The following is a 22,716-nucleotide window of genomic DNA, read 5'->3' on the forward strand; positions in this document are numbered from 1 at the left end:
GAAACGAGATGGAAATTACATCAGATTTTGAAATCGAATTGAAGAAATGAAAGAAAACACAGGTCCTCGTGTGTGTGTGCCTTGGAATAACATCCTATTCGTACTAACCGAGGATGGAGAGCGTGGCGAAGCACTCCTGCATTCCAGCGTCATTTTTGATCTGACAGGTGTATTTCCCAGCATTGGCTGGTTCTGCTCTTGAAAACTGTAGTGTTGCAATGTTTTCTGAGTAAGAAATCCAAATGTTGTCACTCTCTCTCACAATTTCCCCCTTGTCTTTGAACCACACCACTGAAATTGGCTCGGCGCCTTCAATAGTCGTCTGCAGCTGGACTTCCTCACCAATGATGGTAGAAATGTCACTGAGCTTCTTCACAAATCTTGGTGGTGCTAGTGAAAAAAGAAGCAATCCAGGGTTTTAAAACATGTGGGACTGATAGCATTTCCCTCAAATTATGAATACCAGAACTCAAACTCATGATAATGCATTATTTCTATTCCTCAAATAAGAGGTGTTCTTGGTGGATAGGACCAAGGACATCATGGAGTTTGTATTAAGTAGAAAAAGAAATGAAATATCTAATCTAGATTTCTAAATCCAGTTGAAAGTTATTGGGAAAATTTGTTCAAAAGGACATTTGGCATGATTTAGGAAAAGGAAGCAGACTACAGAGAAGGATTTAGAAAGGGAAAAGAAGAATGGACTGTTAGTCATCAAATAATGAAGCAAGACTAAGGCGGGCAGCACAGTGTTAAAATTAGAAGGAGAATGAAGCTCATCTAACCTTTCAGAGTGACAGAGCCAACACAAGTGTCGCTCCCCACGTCGTTTGTGGCTTTGCACTGATACTCTCCAACGTCTGCAGCATCCACATTCAGGATGTGGATACTCGTGAGGAAGTTTTCAGACATGATCTTGTACTTCTTGCCACTCCTAAGTTCTCTTTTGTCTTTATGCCAAGAAACTTGGAATGGGGGAGTACCCCGAAGCTCACATTCAAGGTGAACATCAGCTCCTTTAAGTGTCTCAACGGGATGAGGCTTCTTCCGGAAAACAGGTGGTTCTAAAATAGGAAGAAAGGGAAGATTAGGACGTATTCTGTAAGATTATAGTTAATGGTAAGGATCAATTTTCCAATTTATCAGAGAAAGAAAAGGCATCACTTCCCATGTCTTGTTGTATTGTTGAACAATTTTAAAATACAGATGAAGAGTTAAACAGAGAATAAAGAAGCCCACAGGAGGGGAGGCTGAGGGCAACACTGCCACGGGGGAGGAAGGCCTGACCTTTAACTTTTAAGGAAGTGCTGCTGCTGGCACTGCCTGCGGCGTTGTGGGCCTCGCACGTGTAGTCCCCGCTGTCCTCCACGCTCAGGCTGTGCATTTCCAGCACGGCCACCGAGTCGATGAATGACATTCTGAACTTACTACTCTCTTGAATTTCAGTCTCATCTTTGTACCATAAAACTCTGATTTCCGGAGATCCGCCTATCTTGCATTCATATCTTGTGTATTCGTCCTGTTTCACAACTCGTGAAGGTTCTAGCTTCTTAATGAACCTGGGTGGTTCTATGGAACCAAGAGGAAAAACACAGGGTAAGGGATGGAAAAGACAGATATGATTCAAGATGAGGTGAAAAAGTCATCTCTATCAGAAAAATCCTTAGCTGCAGAAAACAAATTCATTTAGTGCAGTTCAAGGAAGAATAGTTAAGTGAAACTTAAGTAGAAAAATCCCTAAAATAGAACAACATGTATTTTTGGTATATATACCCAACTCAAGTATTATGACTAAAGCAAGGAAGGAAAGACAGTACTCTGGATTGTACAATTCTCTTCCTAGCAAAGGAGCACTTCTCTAGCGCCAAGACCAGAGGCAATGGCATGGAAGCTCTCTGAGAGGCTGAGGGAGTTTGATGGCTCTCCTGTGTGTGACCGGTGGAAGACCGTGTACTTCCTAAGGCTGCAAAGATGTCAGTTATACACCACGAAGAGCCAGAGCAAAATGGGTCAGATATCTTAATACTTTTAAAGTACTATTATCTCTTATGGGCCTTAAATAGATACTTCTTCCACCCTCTTAATTTCCTTTTGAAGTGGGTGAGATCAATGCTTTCTTTATTAACTGAAGCCAAATATTCGGGCTTAGGGAAGTCAAAGTGATTTGGTATATGTCATAAAGCAAATGGGCTGCTAAATCTAATTCTATTTTAATTTCAAGGTATTTATAAACTACTACCACACACACACACACACACACACACACAAATGCTCTAATGGATTAGACCAGCAGTCCACAGAGTTAAGTATTTAATCTCTGACAACAGCTGCCATGAAAGATCACATCAGTATCTGATAGCCATAATATCCATAATATCAGATACTGATGTGCTTACTCCTCAGCTCCCTGACTCCACTATTAATGAAGCAGAGCTAGTGAAGGAAAAGAAGTTGACCTTATAATTCATCTGGATTCTTTTGGAAGGGCTTGAGAGTTTGGGGCTGAGTTATGCCTTGGAGGGGGAAAATATCCATTCATTCAGTAAATACTGTGGAAAATAAATCATTTGAGATAAATTTCTTCTTTTTGTCTTTGATAACTTCTTTCAAACTTGAATTTTCTTGCAATTCTCTGAAACATTTTTATTCATTGTCTCCCTAGTCTTTATTTATAGACTTTGAAATTTTTAGTTCATGTTTTTTCCACTTTTATATTTTAAAAATTGGTCCTTATTTGGAAGGCCCTTGAGCCATTTGATCCTTTTTTTTTTTTTTTTTTAATTTCACAACTAGGATTAAATCCAGAGTCTTACACGTGCCACATGCTAGGCAGTACTCTACCACTGAGCTACACCTCCCATTTGATCATTTCTAATCACCAGGCCATGGTACTAAACATAGTTCTGAAGCATACCCACCCTCCTATACACAGTTCTGAAGCATACCCACCCTCCTATATCTTAAGACATTGAAAATATAAGAGACTTTGGTACTCCACTCTGACAAGTACCTTGTACACCCAGCTGAGCAGAACAAGAGTCTTTTCCAGCAACGTTGCTCGCATAGCAGGTATACTGCCCAGCATCGCCTTTGGTTACTTTGAGAACAGTCAGAGTGGCAGTATTTTCGATCAAAGTCATCTTATAGTTGCCTCCAGGGCGAATCTCTCTGTTATCTTTGGCCCAGGTGATTTTGATTGGTGCAGTTCCAGTGACATGACATTTAAAAGAACCACTTTCTCCAAGAGCAAGATCTACTGATATAGGCTTTAGATCAAAGAAAGGAGGCACTTCATGCTCTGAAAAGAATGAAGACCAACATGGCGATTTCAGTTTCCATGTTCCCAAACATGGAGTAAAAATCGAATGATACCAGCCCTTTGGTGGCCAGAAGCAGTGAAGCTGCTTTGTAATAAAGAGGAGAGTGTGGTGTGCTACTCACCTGAGAGAATGAGCTTGGCACTGGATGAAGCAGTCCCAAGAGGATTGGAAGCTGAGCAATTGTACTGACCAACATGACTCTGGTCAGTTTGCAAAATCTGAAGAGTTGCTACATTATGAATAAAAGATGTTTGAAGATTAGAATCATCTTTCAAAAGTACCCCATCCTTGTACCAAGACACCTGAAGAGGTTCTGAGCCATTGATGCGACATTCAAACGCAACGGGGAAACCAAGAGTCTCGTGAACATCCTTCAGTTTTCTTGCAAAGGAAGGTGGAAGTTTGCGTTCTGTAAAGAAGTTACAGATAATCCTTATTGACAAGAGAGCATACATCTCTAACATATCTCAACCTATTAAAATATTGATGTTTTCAAGAAAATGAATCTGTCAACTCATGGCAAGACTTTTTAAACAAAGTCATCGTCACCTTTGATAACAAGCACAGCTGAAGAAGCGACTGCACCCACGCTGTTCTCCGCCTTGCATGTGTACTCTCCCACGTCACTGTGATCTACTTTGTTGATGACTAAAGAGGCAACATTATTTTTGAATTGCATTTTATATGCAGGAGCCGACCGGAGCTTTGTGTGCTCTTTGTACCAAGAAATTCTAATTTCTGGGGTTCCATCCACTTTGCACTGTAAAGTTGTAGGCTCTCCAAGGGCTGCTTCCACATGTTCCAGAGGCTCAATAAAATAAGGTGGTTCTAAGGTACAAAGGATGGTAATCAATCAATCATGCTAACTCAAAGAGGATGTTTTAGAAGGAAGATAATAATAAAAAGAGGTAACTGTCAACACACCTAAGACTGATACCAGAGCTTCACAAATATCTTGTCCAGCCTCATTTTCTATCAGGCAACTGTACTGTGCGTAATCTTCTACTGTGCTGTCAAGAATTTCTAGTATGGAAGATTTTTCTGTCATGGTGATACTGCAGTTCTGAGACTGTGAAAGAGGAAACTCATTCTTCATCCAACTCACTGAGATGGGAGGTGTGCCAGTGTACGTGGTCTCCAGAACTATGGGGTTTCCCGTTTCAACACTGAAATCAGCCAGTCTTTTCACAAAAGTGGCTGGTTCTATAAGGAGGAAATGTGAGGGCAAGTTACACCTTCAAATGCAAACTTAATAAAAAAATTTAAAAGATACAGGAATTGGAGAAAAGAGCAAACCTTTCACAAAAAGATGTGCAGTACAAGAAGCGGTGCCAGCATCATTGGTAACAAGGCAAGAATAGTCTCCACTCTGCAGTGGCTCTACCTCAAACAACTCCAGTTCTGTGACAGAGTCTTCCAGAGAGATGGTGCAAGACTCCCCTGACACCAGTTCCCTGCTGCCTTTAAACCACTTGACCTTGAAGGGAGGGGTGCCTCTAATGACACTGGTGAATGTCAGGCTCATTCCTGGCAGAACTTCCACAGAATCAGGAGTTTGTTCAAAAGATGGTGGTTCTAGATATCCCAGGAGGTAGGGGAGGTGAAGAGAAAAAAAAAAAAAAAAATCAAATGAGAAGTTTTTGTTTGCTCCTTAAAGAAAAGGGAAGACTAAAAGTGAAGACAAAACAAAGGAATTCCTGGCTGGGCGGGCGTTAAGGGGGGAAGGGGCAATGCAGCGTGCCTGTCCTTCACACTGACCTTGGACAGTCAGAACCGCGGAGCATTCATCAGAACCGGCCACGTTGGCAGCCACGCACGTGTACGTGCCGGTGTCGGAGGGCTCCAATGAGCTCAGTTTCAAAGTACAGACGTTTTCTGAAAAGCTGGATTGACATTTGGGTCCACTGACGATCTCACTTCCATCGAGAAACCAGCCTACTGAAATTGGGGCAGAGCCGGAGACTCGGCACTCCAGAACAGCTGAGGACCCCAGGGTGGCATGGGTGTCTTTCAGTTTGCGGATGAAGGAGGGTGGCACAACCCGATCTACATGGAGAAGGGTAGTTTTCCATTTAAAGAGAAGCTTTATTTTTCCTCTTCAAGAAAAAATGGTATATTTATAAACATCTCACTTTACTCACCAGAAACATGGACAGATACAGTACAGTTGCTTTTGCCAACACTGTTTTTCACTTCAAAGCTATATAACCCTTTGTCACTCATTTCCGTGCAAGGGATTTTAAGAGAAGCCACGTTTTTGATAAATGTAATGTGATGTTTGCTGTCTGCAGATAATTCTCTTCCATCTTTGAACCACTTGGCTGTAAGTTCTGGTGTTCCAGCCACTACACACTCTAATGCAAAAGGATTTCCAGTAGTGACAGTCATGGGTTCTGGCTTCTCTATGATTCTGGCTGGTTCTAAAAGAAGAAGCATATTGCATTGGAAACAAAGTCACCATATTGTAGGATAAGAGTACTATTTGCAGAAAATGATCACAAGTCAATTAATTTTTTCATGAACTCTACTTTGCTACTAACCTAGTACAGTCAAGACTGCTGAGCACTCTCGCATGCCAGCATCATTTTTGATTTGGCACACATATTTTCCAGAATTAGATGCTTCTGGGCTTCCCAATTGGAGGGTTGCGATGTTATCAGTGAATGAAATCCGAATATTTTCACTCTCTCTGATGACTTCACCTTTATCTTTCAGCCAGACCACAGAAATTGGCTGGAAGCCTTCCACCACGGCCCGTAACTCAACAGCATCCCCAATAAGAGTGGAGGTGTCGCTTAGCTTTTTCACAAAACGGGGAGGTTCTAATGGAAGAAATTTGTGGTCAGAGGAAAAAAATGAGAATTGAATTGCAGCCGTATCAATTATTAGTCAAGCAGGAGGAGACTGAAGGGAGAGGTATGTATTTTTATGCCCATGTATACAAACCTTTGAACTTGACGGTGCAAACACACGTGTCACTTCCCACCTCATTGGTGGCTTTGCAGTGATACTCCCCTACATCTGAAGCTTCCAGATTAAGAATATGAAGACTGGTATCAAAGTTTTTGGAAGTGATTTTAAATTTCTTGCTGCTTCGAACTTGTTTTCGGTCTTTTACCCACACCACTTCAAATGGTGGGGTTCCTGAAAGTTCACACTGAAGGATCACATCAGAACCTTTAAGGGCTCCTACCGGAGGAGGCTTCTGGATGAAAACAGGAGGCGCTACCAGAGGAAAAGAAGATACACAGTGAGAACATCTGCTTCCCAAAAAGATTTTTTAAAAATTCCTAGACTCTAGGTTTCTAGTATCTAGAAATATTTTCTATAAATGTGGGATCATTAAGAGTGTCTGGTGTGACCTAATGACACTACAGGCTGACACAAAAAATGACAATTCATGAAAACCAGCTTAAGAGTTGCAAGCAACCTTTTGGTTTTGGATCTCATAACACTGCTAAGAAGGAAATCAAATTAGAGGGGAAGGAAGGCAGAAGGGAGCCCAGTGGGTCTAACCTTTAACTGTCAGTGCCGTGCTGCAGCTAGCGTGACCCACACCATTATGAGCTTCACAGATGTAGTCCCCACTGTCCTCAGCACTGGCTTCATTGATGGTGAGCAGTGCCACGGAATTAACGAACGACATGTTGTATTTCCAGCTTTCATGGAGTTCACTGTCATTTCGGAACCATGAAACTTTGATTTCTGGGGAACCACTTATTTTACATTCCAGTTGGATGGATTCTCCTTGCTTTGCAACTTTTGAAGCTTCTAATTTCTTCACAAATTTTGGAGGTTCTATGAAGCCAAAGGAAATGGTCAGTAAGGAATGTTCATAATGTTAAAGTAGCTTATCTTTGTAGTTGAAGAGCCATGAGTTCATACTTAAACTGGCTTATTATTCAGATCATACTCTAATAAATTTATGGTAACATATCTTTTTTTATTAAATCATATTTTAATATTTTAATAGAGATTTAGTTGATATACTGTAGTCTGGATATGTAAGCTAAAACCTACAGGTTAATATGTTACATATGTATTTGATCAAAATTTAACAAGATGAATCAAAATGTCATAATAAAAGAATGAAAAGGGAAAGTGGATAGTTGAAACAACATTTGACAAAGGTCAGTGAAACAATACTGTTTGACAGGGTTACACTGGGAATACACAAACTGAAGGAACAACAGAGAGAAAACAGAACTTTGGTTAATATTGCCTCCAATGCTAATATTCAAATTCTAATATGATCTGGTTAGTTCATCTCAAACATTAAAAAAAAAGGAAACTTTTCAAAGACAATTACTTAAACAGTAAGGAACAAACACTGGTCAATGACAGATACCTTTTACACTGAGTTGAGCTGAACACATGTCTTTGCCAACATCGTTGGTGGCTTGACAAGTGTATTGACCAGAGTCTCCTTTGCCTACTTTGAGAATTCTCAGATGAGGAGTGTTGCCCACACATGTGATTGTATAGTTTCCTCCAGGACGGATCTCCTTGTTGTCTTTTGACCAAGTGATTCGCATTGGTTGGGCACCAGTAACATGACACTCAAAATCAGCACTCTCTCCAGCAATGACATCTATTGATACTGGCTTGATGTCAAAGAAGGGAGATTTCTTAGGTTCTGGAAGATAAAGGAGAGAGGGCAATGTATATTTCTGAACTTTTTTCCTATTTCTACCTTGACAATGAAATAGGAAATCATGGTTTGCAAAAAGAAAGGTTGACTTGGGAACAAACCTCTGGCTGTCAGTCTAGCACTAGAAGATGCTGTTCCGAGTGGATTGGAGGCTGAGCAAGAATACTGGCCAGAGTGACTCAAGTCAGTTTGCAAAATTTTTAGAGTTGCCACATTATCTACGAATGATGTCTGTAGGTTTTCATCATCTCTTAAAAGTACCCCATCTCTATACCAGCACACTTGGATGGGGGCAGAGCCATTTAGTCGACAAGTGAGTGTAACAGGTAACCCAACAGTTTGTTCGATGTCCTTTAATTGTCTTGCAAAGGAAGGTGGCAGTTGGCGCTCTGTAGGAAGACAAGTAAGACTTGAGGTATTAGTAGTGGAAGTGATTAGTTTCTCATCAAGAAATTGTGAGAAAATAAGAGGGGAAAAGAAATTTCTTAATGTCTAAAATAACATCACCTTGAATTCTGAAGACAGTCGTGGAAGAAGCAGATCCTATGCTATTTTCTGCTTTACAAGTGTACTCTCCGCTATCATTGATATTCACTTTATTAAAAACAAGTGTGGCCACATTGTTTGTAAAGTAGGTCCTGTATTCAGGAGTTGACCGTAACTTGGTATCTCCCTTGTACCAAGACACTGTAATCTCTGGTGTCCCAGCAACTTGGCATTGCAAAGAAACTGAATCTCCAACTGATGCCTCCAGAGGTTCCAGTTCCGTAACGAAATAAGGTGGTTCTAAAGATGAAAATCTCACAATCAGAAAATGGAATTAAAGAAAACCAAACTGACAGTGCTCTATTTTAGAGGAGTACAAACCATATGAAAAAGAATAAGACAACACACCTAAGGTAGAAACCAGGGCTTCGCAAACATCCCTTCCTGCTTCATTTTCAACCTCACAGGAATAGTGTCCTGCATCTCTTTTCGTGCTATTCAGAATTTCCAGGATGCAAGTTTTCTCAGTTGTGACTACATTGCACCGTTCAGATGGAGTTATGGTAACACCATCCTTTTTCCAGGTGACTGAGATGGGAAGTGTTCCAGTGTAGGTGCTCTCCAGAATTATAGACTTCCCTGGTTCTACAGAGTGATCGCTTAATTTCTTCACAAATGTAGCTGGTTCTGGTAAGTGACAAAGCACAGCAGTTAAACACACGCACACACACACACACACACACACACACACACATAATGACAACAACAAAATCCCACAACAATGTCAGCATACAGAAAACAGGATGAGCAAATGAATGCATTTGAGCAAACCTTTTACAAAGAGACGTGTAGTGCAGGATGCCTGACCAGCATTGTTGGAAACCACGCAGGTATATTCCCCACTCTGAGATATGTCAATATTAAATAACTCCAGTTCTGCCACAGTGTCTTCAAAGTAGATGTTGCACCTATCTCCTTTCACCAGTTCTCTGGCACCTCTGAACCAGCCGACCTTGAATGGTGGGGTTCCTCGAATAACACTTGTGAATGTTACATTTTTGCCTGGTAGTACTTCCAAAGGTTCAGGTTCTTTCACAAAAGAGGGTCGTTCTGTACATAAAAGTAAGAGACAAAAGATCCTGTAAGGTTTGAATTTGATTGCAATTTTGAAGAAAATATAAGAGCACTTCGGCATGTGTGTCAATTTGGTAGGAATTTGCAAGAAATTCCTTACAAAGTTGACACTGACCTTGTACAGTCAACACTGCACGACACTCATCGGACCCAGCAACATTAGCAGCCACACATGTGTAATTGCCCATATCTGAAGAGTCCAGAGAATTCAACTGCAGTGTGCAGACATTATCTGAAAATGTGGTTTGGTACTTTGCTCCACTGACGATCTTAGTCTTCTCATGAAACCAGGCGACAGAGATAGGCGATGATCCTGCTACTTTGCATTCCAAGATGCAAGAGGCACCCAGGACCCCACCTGTGTCTTTTAGTCTTCGTGTGAAGGAGGGAGGAACCATTCGGTCTGCATGAGGAAAGGTGAGAGACTCATCATGATTTGAAAGAATAGAGGAACTTGAAAGAAAGAAAACTTGTAAAAGGAATGCGTGCAAACAACCAAAGGAAGATACCAGAACTAACCTGAAACATCAACCACAGCTGTGCAGCTGCTTTTTCCAACATTGTTTTGAACCTGGAAAGTGTATGTGCCTGCATCTTGACTCTCAACAGAGAGAATCTTCAAGGAAGAGATTTTGTTGTAGAAGCTAAATTTGTGTTTTTGACTGCTGGTCAACAGCTTCCCATCCTTGTACCATTCGACGGAGAGTTCAGGAGTGCCATCCACCTTACACTCCAGAGTGCATGTTTCTCCTACTGTCACTGTCATCGGTCCTGCCTTCTCGACAATGACTGCAGGTTCTGAAATGCAATGTGATACCTCTCTGTCAAAGTCGAGACCTTTACTTCTTTTCTACCATCAAGTTCACTAAGATGGTCTCTTTCAATGAGACAGTTATGTTAGGCCTCTCTGTTGACTTTAAAATATGATTCTATAATTGCAAGTGGTCATAAAATTATGGCAGTTATTATTAAGAAGTATATGTGTGTATACTAGTTGACTCAAAAACAATTCAGACAGTGTACCTTTTGACAACATGTATTGATTTGTCCTTGACCTCTTTGGAGCAAGGTCTACCTGTTATTTTGAATCACTTGATATTTTTGTACTATTTTAAGGTGCTAAAGACAATATTTTTGAAATTGTTATCCAGATAATCCCTAAATTAACATTAAATTGAAATTTAATATTCCCAAAGATGCAAGTTTAAGTCTTTCCTATCAAACATTGATCATCGGAGTTCTTATCAACTTTAACAACTAGTACTTTGGAAACAAATTTCCTCCCAGCATTTGCTGGGATCCCAATTATTTCATGCTTAAACAAAAGATAGTCAAGATTATATTTGCAAATCCATCAAGAAAGGTAGTATATACACAATAAAATGAATGACTAGTTTTTGTTAGAATCATAGAAATGGAAAAGAGTGTTTGAAAGATCAATTAGTTCTTTCCGCTAAACTTTCCGAATAGGTGAGGATTGATACAGATCTACAAGAAAGTCAGAAAAAGAGGTTCTGCCTGTAAGTCACTCCAGCACTTGGCACCAGTTTCTACCAGGGGACTGTTGTACCAACCTAAGACAGTCAGCGTGGCCATGTTCTCTCTCATTCCACCATCGTTCTTAATTTGGCAGATATACTTTCCAGCATTAGCTGGCTCTGCTTTTGCAAACTGCAGAGTTGCAACATTTTCCACAAATGTAATTCTGATGTTTTCACTTTCTCTAACCACTTCTTCTTTCTCTTTCAGCCACTGGACAGAAATTGGCTGGGCACCTTCTATGGCTGCTTGTAACTCAGCGGGCTCGCCAGCTACGACAGTGAGGCTACTCAGTTTGGAAACGAATCTTGGAGGTTCTGAACAGGAAAAGATGGATGGAGATTGTTGAAAAGATTGCTCAGATAATGGAAGAGAGGGAAAAAAATTGAGCATTTTGCACATTCCAGACGCTTCTGCCACGTGCAGGAAATATGCTTACCTTTTAATTTTATAGTACAAATGCAAGTATCACTTCCCACTTCATTCTGTGCTTTGCAGTGGTATTCACCAATGTCTGAAGATTCGACATTAAGAATGTGAATACTTGCATGGAAGTTTTTAGATGCGATCTTGTATTTCTTGCTGCTTCGGAGTTGCCGCTTGTCTTTGTACCATACCACCTCAAATGGTGGTGTTCCAGAAAGTTCACATTCAAGACTAACTTCAGTATTTTTAAGGGTTTCAACTACAGGAGGGAAGCTGCTAAACACAGGTGGTTCTGTAAAAAACAAAAATGTCTCATGATTTGGGCTATTTAATTTCATTGAATAAAAGATTTTTATTTGTTTGTTTTTAAATTGCAAGAAAGATTTAAGATACTCTAATGGGTTAGTAGTGTCTAGCATTAGCACTATTGAGGAAAAAAAAAAACCTCTGAGAGGCCATTGACTGTCACAAGAAATCAGCTCATGGGTGGAGAACCCAGGTAGATCCTAGAGGTCATGACTGAGCAGGTCAACATTCTGTCTACTCCACCTTACTAATTTATCTTAGGCTACAAAGACAGAAAAGAAACTTGCAAGCAAACAAATGTATTGATAAACATGATTTCCATGAAGTATGGGATTCTGACTTCAGGGATGGAATTTTTTGGTGTATGCTTTACACTGAGATATCTGGAAATCACATCTAAGTCTTCCATTTCACAAATGGTTCTTGCAATCATTGCCTTCCAAGAAGACAAACTGGAGTTAGCTTTGTGACAAAAAATGCTGGAAAATGGCAGCAGAGAACACCAGCACTCTTTGCACCAATGTACAGTCAGTTGTATTTTTTAAAGGAAACAATTCTTGAGAAAGAAGAGTTTTGCCCCCTTTTTAAATTTAATGTTAAAGTCTGTATTGCAGGCATATTGCATATATGTAGTACACATTCTTTTTTATGATATAGATTATAGGAAGGATGATAACATATTTGGAAGTTGATGGAAGGCAAAAGACTAATTTTAAGATGCCTACTTATTTCTTGTGTGTGCTTTTTTGAATCATCAAATTTGATGTTTGGCCAGTGTGTTGTGGTGATCATAATTATGATACTGGAATAATAAGAAAAATATCTCTTTTTTATACATATAAGAAAATGCCTTGTTATATATAAGCAAAGCTTTTATAAAGTCCATAAAGGGAAATAATGCCAGCTTAGGAAAATGTTTGTGATCTGAAATGGAAACTATAACAGCAATAAAGAACAAAGAACTCTGATGTGCAGAGGATCAGGAAGAATGTAAGGATGAGATTTCTACCTTTTACTATGACTTTGGTACTGCAACTTGTGCTTCCAGCAGGATTCTGAGCCTCACAAATGAAATCTCCACTATCCTCGGTACCAAGGTTGTTCATCTGTATGACAGCCACCGAATCAATGAAAGTCATTCGGTATTTATCACTGACTGGGATTTCATGCTCATTTCTGTACCACACAACTCTGATTTCTGGAGATCCAGCTATCTTGCATTCAAGTCGTGCCGAATCGCCTGCTTTCACTATTTTGGATGCTTCTAATTTCTTTACAAACTTCGGTGGTTCTAGAGAGTCAGGAAAAGGGAGATTATGAAGGAACAGAAATGAATAACAAGTTAGGAAAAAACATAAGCAAATTCTGGCAAAAACAGTCTACTGTGTTAGAAAGATTCATTAACAAGAGTACAGCAAGAACCAGAGCCATGGGTCAGACAGAAACATAAAACAATCAAACTTGCACACCTGTTACAAGCAATACTGTAGTACAAGAGTCGCTACCAACATCGTTGGTAACTTGGCAAGTATATTGTCCAGTCTTGGAAGCATCCACTGAGTAAAGATTTAAGAAGCTAGTTGACCCTTCCAAGCCAATGAAACATTTGGGTCCAGAGGCAAGTTCCATGTCATCCTTAAACCATTTTATTTTAAATGGTGGTGTTCCTTTTAGTACTGCCTTAAATTCCACTGTAGAATCAGGTATGGCTTGTTGTCGTTCAGGTTTTACTAGGAAGCTTGGCGGTTCTATAGATTTTAAGAGAGATATATTTAATTATATTCCTTGTAGCTGAATTATTTTGATAGTTTATGGACACATAAGAAAACACTCCCGAAAAGAGGTAATGCCTGAATATTTCCTGAACTAATGAATATGTATTTAAAGAAACAGAATTATTATGATTTTAGCTCTTAAGGACGCAAAGATAAGTGATATCTTTTAAAAGCATTCACAAAGAAGAATCAAGAAGAGGTAAAGAAATTCTAACCTTTCACGGTTAAGATGCCACTGCATGCATCATCTCCTGCTACATTTGACACTTTGCATGTGTAATTTGCAGTGTCTTCTAGTTCCAGATTATTAACTTCCAGTGACACAGTGTTTTCATGACATACAAGTCTGTATTTTGCACTTGTAGATATTTCTTTTCCATCTTTAAACCACTGAGCACTAATAGGAAGTGAACCAGAAACTTTGCATTCCATATGAATAGAAGAGCCCAGAACTTTATCCATTTTGGTCAATTTTTTAGTGAAAGATGGAGGAATGTTTTCATCTGTTCAATGTAAACAGCAAAATACATCCATTAATCTGTTGCACTCTGCTTACAAAGGATATAAGTAATGGAAGCTGACTGGTGCAAAGATACACACCTAGCACTCTGAGGTAGGCGTCGCAGCTACTGCTTCCAAAGTCATTTTCCACTTTGAAAGTATACTGACCACTGTCTTGCTTCATTACTGACTGAATCCTAAAACTGGCCACATTATTCTCCAAACTCATTGAAAAATATCTACTGGGTACAATTGGTTTCCCATCTTTAAGCCATTTCACTTTGAGTTCTGGTGTTCCAGCCACAACACACTCCAAGGTCACTGGGTCTTTCTCAGTAACATCGACTGATTTAGCTTTCTCTATGATTTGAGCAGGTTCTGCAGTAAGAATGGAAATAGGGGTGAGTTACACTGATAATTCTGCTGGAACTAAGGGGTGCCTATGAATCATCTCTGTAGACTAATGTTGGAAGAGGACAGCTTACAAACCTTGCACTAAAAGGAAAGCATAACACCTCTCAGCTCCAGACTCGTTCTTGGCTTGACATGTGTATCTCCCACTGTGTCCGTTATCCACGCTTCTGATCTGAAGTGTGGCCACATTGTTTGCAAAGGACATATGAATGTTGTCATCTTCATCAAGAATCTGATCATCCTTTAGCCAGGTAACAGAAATGGGGGGAGAACCTGCCACGGTGCCCTGAAAAGTGGCAGAACTCTTCAAGACCGTGGTGACATTTTCTATTTTCTTGGTGAACGAAGGTGGTTCTGTGGTCAAATAAAAGAGTGTGAAAAAAAGAGATCTGTTTTAACTCCTACCCACCACCATGAAATGAAAGAGCACTGCGGGTTTTTATTTGGTAGCCTGCTTCCTGTAAATAACTGACCTTTCAGGGCAACTCTGGTACTGCAAGAGCAGCTGCCACCCTCGTTGGCTACAATACACTGATATTCACCAGTGTCTGAAGGGTCACACTTGGTTATATGGAGGTTAAACACAGACACTTTGTCTGTCAGGGTGTATTTTTTGCCACTTCGAATTTCCTTGTTATTCTTCAACCAAGTGACTTCAAATGGAGACGTTCCTGTAACTTCACACTCTAGCTCCACATCACTATCTTTCACTACTTCCACAGGCTTCAGCTCCCTGATAAAGGTGGGGGGCTCTAAAGATTGGAAAGAAGACAAAAAGCAGCTTATTCAAGGGGAGCCCAAAGCCCATCAGGCAGCACAGCCAAAATGGAAAGCAAATTCCAACAACCAACCTTTCACTTTTAATTCAATGCTGCAGCTTGCTGTGCCTGCATCATTTCGAGCTTCACAGACATAAGTCCCACTATTTTCTACCCTGGCGCCAGAAATCTGGAAAGTGGCTAAACCATCCATGAAGGAAATGCCGTGCTTTCTAACATCTGTTATTTCATTCCCATCCAGATACCAAGAAACTCTGATTTCTGGAGTGCCTGTTATTTGGCATTCAAACGTTGTAGATTGTCCATTCCTCAGCACTAACACTGGACTTGGCTTCTTAATGAATTGAGGAGGTTCTAAAGATGAAGGAAAGGGATGATGTTGAGCATTTTTTTTAAACAAAGTCTAACCAGCTTTCTTAATAAATCTCTTCCCTCCCCCAAGAAAATCTAGGCAAGCAAGAAACTAAGGTGATGGAAAGACCAGATCAGACCTTTGACGAAAAGAGTGGCTTTACTGGTTGCTGTGCCAACATCATTGCTTAGCTGGCAAATGTAGGTCCCCGAGTCAGCAGCTTTGGCTGAAAACAGTTCTAAAATGGTGGAGGTGTCGTCCTTCCAAACAGAGCGAGCTGCCCCCGAGTGCAACTCTTTGTTGTCTTTAAACCACTTTATGGTCATGGGTGCAGTGCCACCCACAAGGGCCTTTAATTGAACCCTGGTACTGGGATTGACATCTTGTGACTGTGGCTTTTCCACAAAGTAAGGAGGTTCTGGGGTGAAAGAAAAAGCAGCAAAAGAAGAGGGGAAGATTTATTTCGGAACTGAGCAATGAAGGTAAGAATTAAGAAACGAATGAGCAATAAGTTCCTGATAGGTGGAGAAAAAAGCTGCCAACCTTTGACTGTCAGATGGCCACTGCACTGGTTGTGTCCTGCCTTATTGGTGGCAGAACAAGTGTATGTCCCACTGTCAGAACCTTCCAGCTGACTGATTTCCAAGAAGGCCGTATTGTCATGGAAAGAGAATTTGTACTTTTCACTAGCCGATATTTCTTGGTCATCTTTGAACCACTGGATGCTTATAGGATGTGACCCAGCCACTATACATTCTAAGTCGATAAAAGACCCTTTAATGCTGTCCATTTTCTTCAACTTTTTGGTGAATGAAGGAGGTATGATAAGATCTATCCAATATAAAAGAAAAAAAAAAGTCAAGTTAATCTATCATTTTTTTTTCTGTTAAATTATAAGAGAGGAAGGAGTACAGAAATGCCCAGGTCTCTGTAGAAAAGGAGTACCAACCTAATACATTAATGTTAGCCTTGCAGCTACTTCTCCCAACATCATTTTGGACCTCAAAAGTATATTCTCCACTGTCTTTCTTTTCTGTAGAAATAATCTTCAGTACTGACACTGTGTCAGTGACACTGATTTTATATTTGGGGCCCAGGGTCAGTTCATGGCCATCTTTAAACCATTTGGCCGTAATCTCCTTAGTCCCTGAAAATTTAACTTGCAAAGTGGCTGGGTCTCCTTGGGTGACATCTATGGACACAGCCTCCTCGGTGATTGTCGCAGGTTCTGCAGAAAACAAAGGGATAGATGTGGGCTGTGAACTGCTCTGTTGAAAGGCTCCCATCTACATTTCTTCCTCAAACCTGAGGCAAGCTTTGTGAACCAACCTTTTACTGAGAGCAATGCAGAGCATCTTTGTATTCCTGCATCATTTTTAGCCTGACAGACATATTTGCCATCGTGCTTCACTTCAATGCCACTGAGGTACAGACTGGCCACATTGTTCTCAAAGGTCATTCTTATATTATCATCTTCAGTGACTTCATCATTATCTTTTAACCAAGTCACCGTGATGGGCAAGGAGCCCTTCAGAGTGGCCTGGAAGGCCGCCGTGCCTCCTCGGAGGGAGCTGGTGCTCTCGATCTTCTTTACAAAGGATGGGGGTTCTAACAGAAGAACAAGTTCTCAATCAATACCAGTTTTATGGCAAAACCAGCTCTTTCTCTTAAGAACTGACTCTACAGAAGAGCCAGTCCATCATTTGAACTGACACTAACCTCTTAAAGTCACCCTGGCACTGCAGGTGCTGCTGCCCACCTCGTTGGTCACCCGACACTGGTATTCACCAGCATCTGCAGCTACAAACTTGAGGATCTGCAGGCTCACCAGCTGATCCTGAATGAAGGTTTTATATTTTCTACCACTTCGCAAGACTGTGTTGTCTTTGAACCAGGTGATCTCAAAGGGAGGTGTGCCTGCCACCTCGGCCAGCAACATGACATCATACTCCTTCAACACTTCAATTGGTTTAAATTCCTTGGTAAAGTAAGGTGACTCTGTAGTAGAAAAGGAATGATTTGGGTTAACTGGAGGGATCGGTGCTATGGGCCACAACTTTGGAAACCCAGGGACAGAGTGGACACAAACCTTTGACTATTACAATGCTGCTACAGTGGTCACTGCCAGCCTCATTTTGAGCTTCACACATGTATTCACCACTGTCTTCAATGCCAACGTCTGTAAGTCTTAGAACTGCAGTGGACTCCACAAAAGACATTTTGTGTTTGTTGCTCTCCTTAATTTCTCTATCATTCACAAACCACGTTATTTTAATTGGAGGGGTACCAGTTACTTTGCAGACTAATTGGGTGGCATCTCCCTTCTTTAACAGCTGTGAGGGTTCTAATTTTTCAATAAATGTGGCAGGTCCTGTGGAAGGCAGGAAGTTATTAAGAAACACGAAAAAGAGGAAAGAATCAACATGACAAAAGTAGAACAAAGATGTCAAGGAAACAATGCAAACCTTTGACAAATAAGTTTGCACTGCATTCCACGCTTCCAGCGACATTGCTGACTTTGCATGTATATGTGCCTGAATCAGAGGTTTTTACTGCATAGAGTTCCAGGGAACTCTCTAAAGCTTCTCTGGTAATATAGCAGCTTCCACCAGAAACCAGCTCTTTGTCACCCTTGAACCATCTGATGGTGAGAGGAGTAGACCCTTGGAAAGTGCTCTTCAGGCACACTGCTGAACCGGGCAGAACATCCCTGGATCCTGGTTTAGTTACAAAACTGGGTGGTTCTGAAGAAGAGGTATAAGAAAGAATTTTAAAGAGTTAAGAAGTGGGATTTAAAGGAAGAAGACTTAATTTGAACATTGTCTACGTTTTTAAATGAAACGCAAAGTCTGCTGCCAACCTTGCACAATCAGGGCTCCACTGCTGTCTTTGCTTCCCACGGAATTTGTAGCTCGGCAAGTGAAATTTCCTGCATCGTTCATGTCTACTCTGCTGATCTCCAAAGAGGCTGTGCCTTCCACAAATGCTATTCTGTATCTGTCGGAAGAGGCTATTTCTTTCCCATCCTTAAACCAGGACACCCTCATGGGGAGGGAGCCAGCGATTTTGCAGTCCATCCTGCAGGAACCACTAACAACACTATCCACGTTGCGTAAGGGTTTGGTAAAAAATGGAGCAATGTCTCGATCTGTTGGTGGCAAGAGAAGGACAGAAGGATCAATGTGGAAAAGTGGTTGGTGGTTAACTTGCCATTGGTTGAGTTTTAAAGAAACATATAGTGTGGTTGCCTAAAAATACTGACCTAGTACTGTGAATGTTGTCTCGCAGGAGCTGCTGCCCACTTCATTGGAAATTTCAAAAGTGTATTGGCCACTGTCATGCAGTTCAGCTGAATAAAATTTGAGTTGGGCAACATTGTTTTTAAAACTTATTCGATATTTTTTACTGGCAACCAAAGGTCTCCCATCTTTGTACCATTTGGGTTTGAGTTCTGGGGTGCCTGCGACCGTGTACTCCAGCGTGGCTGGGTCTCCTGCTGTCACCTGGATCAGTTCTGCTCGCTCAATGATTTTGGCAGGTTCTAAAATGGTATTGAATAGTTAGGATTGCTAAGTGCGAATGAGGGTTTCACTTTCAAAGGAAAGAATAATGCATAGTTAAAAGGTTCCTACACGAACCTTTAACGGTTAGCTCCCCAACGGATGTTTGGCTTCCAGCTTCATTTTCAGCCAGGCATGTGTATTTGCCACCAAAACTAATCTGAACATCAGGGATGATTAAGACTGCAACACCATTGGAAAAGCTCATTTTGATTTTTCCATCTTCTTTAATGATCTCTTGTCCTTTCATCCATGTGACAGAAATGGGTTCTGACCCTCTTACCGCAGCTTGTAAAGTAACAGTTTGTCCTGCGAGTGCCGTAAAATCATCTACTTTCTTGACAAAGGTTGGTGGTTCTAGTTAAAGAGAGCATACACTGATCAATTTTCAAACACCCCTAACACCATCTATATTTAACAGTTTTATCTAGATTACATTTATTTCTTTCCCCCAATACTGCTATTTTATAGTGGTAGATAATTAGAAGAAAAAAGAGCATTCAAGAAGAATTAACAATCTCATGCAAGAGACAGAAGTGTAGAAGATAAATCTTATCAACTGAAAAAATGTCCATTATATAATTCTCCTATCAAATCATAAATATTGACACTGGTAGATAAAGAGGGGGTGACAGCCTCTGACTTTGTGCCCCAGGCCCCAGGTGAAACCAACCCGTAACAAAGTTTAAAGGATAGAAGTAGAAGAAAGTACGGGTTTTCCTTCCATGGTTAAGAAAGCCATTTGGACAACGTCTTAGAGAGATACTGGTTTTCCACACTGACCTTTTAACAAGTGTGTTGCGCTGCAGCCGCACTTCCCAACCTCATTAGCAACCACACATTCATATTCACCAACGTCTGCGCTATTGAAAGAAAAGATTTCCAGAGATACCAGAGACTTCTGGGAAAACAGCCTGTATTTTTTACTACTTCGAATTTGCTTCTTATCTTTAAACCAGCTAATTTCAAAGGGTCCCGTGCCCGAGATTTCGCACTGAAGCAGGGCATTTGTTCCTCGCACTATGTCTGCAGGCTCAAGAGTTTTGATGAAAGAAGGAGGTTCTACAAAAGCACGAGAGCATCGTTATCAGTAAGGCATCATAAGCAATTGAAAAGGAAATCTTTTCACAGAAAAAACGAGGGACTGTAACTCGGCACACAAACCTTTGATCACTATCTCAGTGCTGCAGCTATCGCTGCCAACCTCATTCACGGCTTCGCACGAGTAGCTCCCGCTGTCTTCTACTCTTACATCCGTGATATCGAGGATAGCCTCAGAATTGACAAAAGACATTCGGACCGTGTTACTTTCACTAAGTTCTTTGTTGTTTTTAAACCAAGTCACCTGGATCACAGGTGAGCCTTTCAGCTTGCAATGCAGGCGTGCTGATTCACCTGGGAGCATTAAATAAGAGGGATCCACCTTCTTCACAAAGGATGGTGGCTCTACATGAAGTGTACAAGAGAAAAAAAGGAAAAGATAGCTGAAGCTATCCACAAAAGAAAAGTGGACGTAGACAACAAAAAGACACAACACACAGAAAATATCTTCACAGAATTTCTGAAAAAAAGCAGTGGTGCAAACCATAGCTTTTCAGTGTTCACAAACACATCCCCAGTCTCTGGATTAAAAAAGAAAAACCACCAAACTGTATCTATACAACATGTAATTTTATAAAAGACAATTAAGAATTTCTAGACACAAAGTTCTTAGAAGAAATTTTAAGCAAGCCTTGTTAATGACAGACATTTTAACAGAACAGAAGTAAGTGGATTCTGAAGAACATTGAAAAAATAAAATCAAACAGTGCTAGGACTACCCCAGACCCAAGCATTTGCTAAATGGAATTATTTTAATACAAAATGTGCAGACCGCATTGCTTGTTAACAGTTTGTCTATGAAGACTTCCTTCACAGAAGGAAGAGAATTCTTACCTCTGACGGTAACTGTTGCTGAAGAGGAGCTGCTCCCAGCCTCATTGGAAGCTGTACACACATAGGTTCCAGAATCTTTTAGTTTGGCTAGAGGAATCTCAAGTGATGCTATTTTATCTTCAAAATAGATTTTATAATCTTTCCCAGGGGGAAGTCTTTGCCCGTCTTTGCTCCAGGTAATTGTGACTTTCCTATCTTCATCTACCTGGCACTCAAGATGCACCTTCTTATTGATAGCTGACTGCACAGGCTCTAACTCTTTAATGAAATGTGGTTTGTCGATTATAATTAACTCTGCTTGGCAGATGTCCGCTCCAAACTTGTTAGAAGCCTTACAAGAGTAGACTCCTCTGTCTTGAATGGTAAGATTCAAGAGTTCTAAACTGTGTTTGTTTTCTGCATCTGAAATCTTGCGGTTAGGTGAAGGTGAGAGGGCAGCACCATCTTTCTGCCAAATGGTTTCGATCACAGGAGTCCCTGCCACTGTGCAGAGGAACTTGGCTGCCTTACCCACAAAAGTCGTAAGGGACTTGGGTCTGGAGAGAAAGGTTGGTGGATAGGCCTCTGCAAAAGAAAGTTTCCAGCATTACATGTAGTTTCCACCAAAGCTCTTGCCATAATTATATGTTCCAAGACAGAGAAAAGATAAATTATATCTTTCAGATAGACATGAGACATTATAAAATAGGGTAACATGTTACTAAGACCAAAAGATTTGTCAAAGGAAAACGATGAGAAACACATCTTTGTGGAGGAGGGAGACATTACTTTAATTATCTATCAAAGCAAAGAACAAATGTTCCTATGTGAAGCAATTCTGCTAAAACATTGTTCATGATAGTAGCTGATTCATAGTTTGAATTTTTTGAAAAATAATTCAATTAATACCTTTATTCTACAAATGAGAAGACTATGTAAGAAAGATAATGTGCTCAATTCTTCTAAAGAGTAGGTATATTAACTTATAAAAAGATTGAAGCAGTTTTATAAAGTCTTTCTAACCCTCATGTTAAATGCTAGGGAACTCTGAAATGACTTCACTTGAGTGCATACCCTAGGCCATTTTAAACTTGTTAAAATATTCAATATCAGTAATTTCCCATTTCCATTCTGCATTTTGAAGCCAACCTTTAGAAAACTCTCTTTCCAATTAAAAACAAAAATCCTCCTCCTTGTCCTTTCCTCTTACTATGTGAAGGTTTGATTCAGTTCCATTACAGGATTGGTGTAATTTAGGTAAAGAAATATCCAAAAGTGTTATAAAGAATAATGCCACATATTTGGTTGCACGGAGACGCTTTGACCACAGAGTGAAAACCACTAGCTGTGTCATGTGATCTGGGAGTCTTAGAATCTCAGAGATTTATTCACGGGTAAAAAGTTTGCAGAGAAGAGGAAGTTCAGAGAACCCTGACTTTTTCATAGTAAAGAGATATACTGCATTTGTCCTTCCCCTGGATGCCGCCATTGACCCAGGGACATTTTCCCACTCCATGGCTTGATGGCACTGCTACTTTATCCTCATACCATAGCTCATA

General features: G+C 40.5%; 1 protein-coding gene across 1 annotated transcript in view; it reads right to left on the minus strand.

The window, feature by feature from the left end:
• Ttn (titin) overlaps positions 1–22,716 on the minus strand; it is a 265,315-nt gene that overhangs the window by 174,585 nt on the left and 68,014 nt on the right. The window contains 42 exon segments of the mRNA XM_047544703.1: positions 109–390; positions 786–1,064; positions 1,288–1,569; positions 3,011–3,298; positions 3,442–3,729; positions 3,870–4,148; positions 4,245–4,523; positions 4,617–4,895; positions 5,079–5,366; positions 5,462–5,740; positions 5,861–6,142; positions 6,267–6,545; positions 6,837–7,118; positions 7,669–7,956; positions 8,073–8,360; positions 8,479–8,757; positions 8,866–9,144; positions 9,289–9,567; positions 9,707–9,994; positions 10,111–10,389; positions 11,166–11,447; positions 11,570–11,848; positions 12,872–13,153; positions 13,332–13,610; positions 13,853–14,140; positions 14,238–14,516; positions 14,628–14,906; positions 15,026–15,304; positions 15,404–15,685; positions 15,823–16,101; positions 16,227–16,514; positions 16,633–16,911; positions 17,013–17,291; positions 17,403–17,681; positions 17,773–18,054; positions 18,149–18,427; positions 18,544–18,831; positions 18,946–19,224; positions 19,322–19,600; positions 20,027–20,305; positions 20,408–20,689; positions 21,179–21,742. Coding sequence (XP_047400659.1) covers positions 109–390; positions 786–1,064; positions 1,288–1,569; positions 3,011–3,298; positions 3,442–3,729; positions 3,870–4,148; positions 4,245–4,523; positions 4,617–4,895; positions 5,079–5,366; positions 5,462–5,740; positions 5,861–6,142; positions 6,267–6,545; positions 6,837–7,118; positions 7,669–7,956; positions 8,073–8,360; positions 8,479–8,757; positions 8,866–9,144; positions 9,289–9,567; positions 9,707–9,994; positions 10,111–10,389; positions 11,166–11,447; positions 11,570–11,848; positions 12,872–13,153; positions 13,332–13,610; positions 13,853–14,140; positions 14,238–14,516; positions 14,628–14,906; positions 15,026–15,304; positions 15,404–15,685; positions 15,823–16,101; positions 16,227–16,514; positions 16,633–16,911; positions 17,013–17,291; positions 17,403–17,681; positions 17,773–18,054; positions 18,149–18,427; positions 18,544–18,831; positions 18,946–19,224; positions 19,322–19,600; positions 20,027–20,305; positions 20,408–20,689; positions 21,179–21,742 — 12,111 coding nt within the window.

The sequence above is a fragment of the Sciurus carolinensis genome, chromosome 3 (genome assembly GCF_902686445.1).
Source record: "Sciurus carolinensis chromosome 3, mSciCar1.2, whole genome shotgun sequence".
NCBI lineage: Eukaryota > Metazoa > Chordata > Mammalia > Rodentia > Sciuridae > Sciurus > Sciurus carolinensis.